Raw genomic sequence first — 6,489 nt, forward strand, 5'->3', positions numbered from 1 at the left:
AATGTTTTGTACTGGCACTTGGTGAATGAATGGTTGCTGTTGTACTGTACTCTCAACTGAGAGTATACCTTGGTTGGTTCTTTGGGTAAGAACCATCCACACTTGCATTGCAAATGTTAAATAAAAAAATGCTGTTGTTTATATCATTGATAAAGTGTGGTTAGTTGTTAACTGCTAACATGTAATTGCCATTCAATTCTCTGATGCTAAGGATGTACATCAAAAATCTTTTACGGACAACTCTCTTCTCGTGAACACAGATATGAAAAGTCTATAGTGAGGAGCCAAACTCAACACAGAATAATTACTAAGATAATTCTCTTTATTACAAATATGTCACCAAACAACAAATAGTTCTTAGCAGGAACTCTGCTGCTATAATATAAACAGAAACTGAAACAGCAGAAAAAGCAATTTTAGTTAATCACTCAAACAGAATTAAATATTTAAAATAGTATTCATCCACTCAGTTACCAGAATTTTATTAATAAAATTATTATTATTATTGTTAATAAGAATAAGAATAAGAGTAATATAGTAGTAATATTCTAGGAGTCTCAGAGAGAGCACACTGCTTTACTGTGTCACTGACACTGTAAAGGTGTACCTCAACCATTAAGCATGTACAAAGCTGTAATACATTTCATAATATTTGACATCCACCACCTGATGGCCTGCGCAGCATGGCGATCTGTCTCTGCATTACCTCAGCTCTCTTCTTAAATCCTTCTTCTAACAGGTCTCTGTGCTCCTGAAATCAGAGGAAGAGACACAAGTCAGTGCCCTGTGGCTGGACATCAACAGTCATAATTTTTTCTTATTTTTCATAAATTGATTGATGATGCCACATAATCTGCTGCAGATGGAAGAATATTTACAGATTTAACAATAAAGCTGCAAAGGCAGTTGTTAAATATGAATAACATTTCCAATTAGTGCTGGAACTAGAGTGTTTTCTGCTAGATTCAGACAACGTTTGCTATTATCAACACAATATTTTACACCTCATAATCTGTGGGCCATTTAAAAGCCTAGACTAGGACTGAACTGTAAATCCTATTTTAAATGGAGAATATCCAATATCAGTCTTTTTACTTTCATTTTGGCGTTCAGCACTCGCTCGTAGTTCTCCTGAGCTCTCCTCTGTTCCTCCATCATCTTCATTTCAAGCTGGCGTTTGTTCTCCTCATAAGCTTTCTTCTGATCCTCAAAATACTTCTGTTGGATCTTGTTCTGCTCCTCCAGAGCCCTCTGCTTCTGCTCCAGGGCCTCCGTTTTCAATCTCTCAGCTTCAGAGAATCATAGGAATGTACTCATTTTCACACTCCACTTTTGAGCACTATGACTCATGACTCAAAACTACAACAGTCTCCCTCTCTCACCCACCCCAACCCCCCCCACAGACACACACACAGTTTCAGAGCTTTGGTGTTGTCCTGCATGAGTCTGTTAAGTTTATGGGTTAATTAGAGCAGGATGAATATGACGGAGAGCACAGTGTACAATGGGTAAATGTAAAGGTCTAAGGTGAGGGAGAATGCGGCATAAAACTGCAACTATAAACAGTGAAGTTTGAGGTTGAGTGAAACATTACGGTTGGTGAGCGTAATACGGAAGGGGAAGGTGGAGGGTAGGTGAGGTGTATAACATTGTAAAAGTTAATGCTGAGGGAGAGTAAAGTTATACAATTAAAGAGTGAAGCTGGGAGAAGTGAAGTTGAATCAGTGCAAACTGGAAAGAGAAAAAATGCAAACTGGAAAATGTGGAAAAAGTTTCAGGTTGGAGCAGTGAGATCTGTGAAGTAGTGGACGTGTGATGAGGTTTTACCTTCAATACGCTGCTCAGATTCTGTGAGGGATTTGTCGGCTGACAGAATGCTCTGCCCAGTTGCCTCATTCTCATCCATGTACTCTTTCAACACATCTTCTCCCTGTGAAAAAACACACAGGTCAAATCCAAAAGTGCTTCTGAAAAACTCATATATCATCAGTATAAGTGTACTCATTTATCCAGCATAGGCATGTGAAATTCAGTTCAGTCATGCTTATAGAAGATACAGGAGAGAACTTTGTTTTACAGTTTGTAGAGATATAATTTCTCCAGTTGTGGATTTTAAAACTTGGACAAACCAATTTCAGCTGAGCACAGAAGATGAATGCTCACCATGATTCCATGGCCCTTTTCTGATCTGTACTGTTCAGTTGCTTTCTCTATGTCACTGCGGAAGTCTGCGTAGCCCCCAGGCCGCATGTAGGACCCTTCCTTCACTGCTGTCTCCACTGAGGCAAACACACGAGAGATGATGGACTTGCTCATCTTACGAGATTCCTCCACATTACGTCTGCAGTACTCCTCATATTCCTTCTTCACATTTTCCTGTAGAGAGAGAAGGAGGGAGAGTGATAGAAAGAGAGAAGTTAGTCCCAGGCTTAGCTGGTTGCCAAACAATTACTGAACAAGGATCTCATGGTCTACTTATGACTTAAACTTTACAAATAAAGAAACAAAAAGAAACTTTAGAAACATTTTTTGTTTAAAAAAGATTAACGTCTTTAAATATTTTCTATTCATATGACTTTCATTCAAGCGGACTCAGATTTGTTTGTTAAATTGATTAATTTTTTAGTTCTTTGACAGGACCATGAGTTCCTGTTGGTGTTTGTGGTCATGGTCATTGAAGGAGGCGTTGAGGAAGATCTTGACTGTCTCTTTCACCACGTCTGCATGGATGTCAGATAGCTCTTCTTGTGTTTCTGTAGGTAGCTGCACTTTACTGCTCATCTCACTCTGGTAGAACTGGAGGGCTTCAGTTATAGCACGGCCGTTTTGAATCAGAGCCAAAGATTCCACTGCATTGTCCAAACATGGCACCTGCCCACTGCGGATTGCTTCAACATAGGTCTCTACAAGGTTTCCCCACACTGGGAAAAAGGTAAGATTTTAAACTTACACTGACAGTAGTACTGGATGTAGAATTACATTTATACTATCAGTGGTGGTAGACATGATGAAGAGTTCCCACTAATAATAGCAGAAAGTGATAATAATAGTACATTTACACTATCTGTACTAGAGATAGTGACCAGTACTGGTACTCACTTCTGCCAGTCAGGCTGAGGCCCTCACTCATGGTCTTGGCTTGAGTGTTGTTAAAGATGTATGTGCAGAAATCCTGAACCTGCTCGACAAAGCTGGGATCCAGGTCATCATCCGTCAGCTGCTCCATCTGCCTCATCTTCTTTGTGTTGGCAGGACGTTCAAGCACAAAGCACTTCCGCACTGAGAAGTACTCACGCAGGCACATCCGCAGCTGGTTATACCTCAAAACCTCCGGAGAGGGTCGTTTATCTAAAACATTACAGAAAAATTTAATCCTATAAGCACAACCAGTGCCTCATGCATCTATGACATTTTTCTCCTGTCATGCCACTCTCAGCATTACTTGCACCTTTTTTAAGTTTAAGAGCACTGTCCAGATATTGGTCTGCAGTGATTGGATGACCATCCTGCTCTAACAGCAGTGTAAAGTCTCGCACCACCCATACGAAGGAAGGGAAGACGGACATGAAATCCTCTGACTGGTCCTTATCTTTTATGTCAGACTTCACCTTGATGTGCTTGGTCAGCTCGGTGACATAGCTACAGAGGGCACTGTTCAGGAAAGCAGTAATTCTGGCACAAAGGAGAAGTCAGTGGAAAAACAAATTCTCAATGTGACTTATGGTGCCACAGAGCAAGTTCATCTGTATTAAACCATTTAGACCAGACGCAACATTTTCGTGATCCCTTTTTGACCGGGTGCAACGTTTGTGTGCTTCCCCCTTTATAATCAAATGCGATGTGAGCGTGTTTTCAATGATGTCATTGTTTTCAAGGCTCCTGATTGATGAACATGCTTTGTGATTTTGTGAAATACACGTGGGGAAGGTGAAATGCGTTGTTTGTTTATTTCAGTGCTCTCAGCCCGTCTTAGCATCTCAGCCTCCGTGTGGATGGCATCAATGTCGCTTCCCTCACTCAGGTCATCAGCGATTGTCAAGGGTCTTGAAAATGATGACATCATCTAAAACGCGCTTACATTGCATCCAGTTCTAAAGGTCTTAGGAGGGATCATGAAAATGTTGCATCCAGCCTTCGTGGGTTAATGCTTTTTAAAAAGACCAACATTTGCTTTAATAGATATCAATTACTGTTTTCTTTTATTGTCAGATGTTATTACATTTACATCTGTGGATATAAGTAAATCGGTTCATTACGAAGAGGAATAGAAAAAGAAAAGAAAAAAACAACCTTTAACAGTCTGATTACATACAGTTGATCCTGAAAGTCTTGTTCATCTTTGTATGACTACTTAAACATATTAACAAAACCGTTGCTCTGGCAGATAATACATTAGCTGCATTCAGCCCTAACATGTTGATTATCTAATTCATCCTACGAGTCTTAGCATTCTATCTAGCCTGGCACTAACATGGATAACATGGATGAACCTGCATATCTAAAATGCTAAATGATGCTTTGCTGAACTGGAAAAACACATCTGTTAAGGATAAGAAAAGCTAATTTGCCTACTAAATCTGTAACTGACAAGCAAGCTGTATCTGAGCTTCTCAACAACCCTAAGGTAGCCAGTTTTAACCAGAGCACTAGCTTATGCAATGTACTGACACAGATTTTGTAGCAAATACAGATTACTCCCTACTCCCATGCTAAGCAAAGCAATCGCCTTATCTTATATGAGTTGCATTCCAAAAAATGTAAATATTTAAGCACCTTAGAGCTACTTCAACCATACTCATATCCCAGGCCTTTCAGTAAGTCAAATTTATTCTGACAATCACCAAAAGGCAAAACCATTGGGTATTATTTTTCTGCCAGCCAATGCAGTGAAATTTGGACATACAACTAATTGTGCAAATGTGCCTATGTAAATGAGCAATGAGAGTAATTGATGGAAATGTACTGGGGTGAAAATTATAAAAATGTATTTGGTTATATACCAAATCTGGCTACTATCACAATAATAAGAGGTCAAAGCACTTAACCTGCTGTTTTGTTTTTTTTTTCGTGTGTGTGTGTGTGTGTTGAAGGATACTGCAGTTTTTCTAGAGCATCATTGTCGATAGTTCCCATGCTGTTATAGACCAGAGTACTGCTGAGTAGAACAGCTAGACAGAAGATCCAGGTGTCATGTTTTTCATCCCCCTGAGACACACAGCAAAACAGATTAGGATCGATTATCAGATCAGATGATCTCGGAATAGCCCTTTAGGATGGAATTAGATAAATATTGGTCAGATTATTGGTCAGATTAGTAGATGAGCCGATCAGAACTGTGCAGCTCTTCAGATCAGATTTATTATTATTATTATTATTATTATTATTACTATTATTATTATTATTATTATTATTATTATTATTATTATTATTATTATTATTATTTCTTTCTTTCTTTCTTTCTTTCTTTAAGGAAACTAGGGAAAGGCTTTATCTTTTAAAAGGCCACTATCCTGGGATGATGCGTAGGAGAGACAAGGGTAACATGTTATAGGAACTTTATAACAATTCTGCTTTAGGAATGAGACATTTTAACCACTACTCTCACAATACTAAATCAATATCCCTTGGTTCCATGGCTGGAGCTGAAACCAGCAGCCATCAGACTCCTGGTTTGCTGACCAAAGGATCCATCACCCCAAACAGAACAGCTAAACAGAACAAGGGAGATACAAATGGTATTGTCACATTGAGTCCATTATAGTCAAAGCACTCATGGCATCTTGTGGTGCTCACCTTATCCACATCTCCCAGTCCCTCTGTGTCCATCAGCACTAGAGTGTGTCCTTCTTTAATGGGGTGAGGTACACACCACATCCAAATGCCTTTGGTTGTAGACTCTATGGTGGCTCCCAGGGTAAAGCCTACAGTGGTGATGGAGTCAACAATCCACAAGATAATTAACCATCCAATAGTTCAACTATCCAAGAGTTCAGTAGCAAAAGGGACTTTTATGGGAGACATAAGCAAAAAGTCAACAAACCTTTTTGTTTCCCTGCTAATCTATTCATGAGGTAGGACTTTCCAGTGCGGTACAGACCCACCACAGCTACCACCACCACAGGTTGTGTGATCTTCTCTAGAATTTCCACTGCCTCTCTCTCCATACACATTTGTCCATTTTCGTTCATACCTATCAGGCACACTGGCTTTGGCATCTCTACTGTGGACCACGTGACCGGCATCTGAACAAAACAAAAGTACACTAATAACACAGTAAGACATCAATATCAGTCAGACATACTTGTTCTGGACTCTCCGATATTGGTCTGATATTCGTGACTGGAGCATTATTTTTTTCTGTTGATTTAAATAAAAAAATGAAGGCAAAATTAGTGGGCAGTAAAACGTTTAACAACGCTTAACGTAAAAAACGCTTAATGCGTTTTTAAGTACCAATATGATAGGTCGATATTCCAAACTGCTCACATG

At 39.4% G+C, this 6,489-nt stretch overlaps 1 protein-coding gene across 1 annotated transcript; it reads right to left on the reverse strand.

Moving 5' to 3' along the window:
- Window positions 1–643: 643 nt before the first annotated feature.
- On the reverse strand, window positions 644–6,242 carry LOC115821697 (guanylate-binding protein 1-like). The gene is made up of 10 exons (XM_030785500.1): window positions 6,041–6,242; window positions 5,794–5,921; window positions 5,096–5,205; window positions 3,449–3,639; window positions 3,100–3,348; window positions 2,641–2,921; window positions 2,164–2,376; window positions 1,828–1,930; window positions 1,096–1,289; window positions 644–751 (listed from the first exon to the last, which is right to left on the reverse strand). The coding sequence occupies exons 1-10, from the start codon at window positions 6,240–6,242 to the stop codon at window positions 644–646; spliced, it is 1,779 nt and encodes a 592-aa protein (XP_030641360.1).
- Between the last annotated feature and the right edge of the window lie 247 nt (window positions 6,243–6,489).

This window comes from Chanos chanos, chromosome 9, assembly GCF_902362185.1.
Source record: "Chanos chanos chromosome 9, fChaCha1.1, whole genome shotgun sequence".
Taxonomy (NCBI): domain Eukaryota; kingdom Metazoa; phylum Chordata; class Actinopteri; order Gonorynchiformes; family Chanidae; genus Chanos; species Chanos chanos.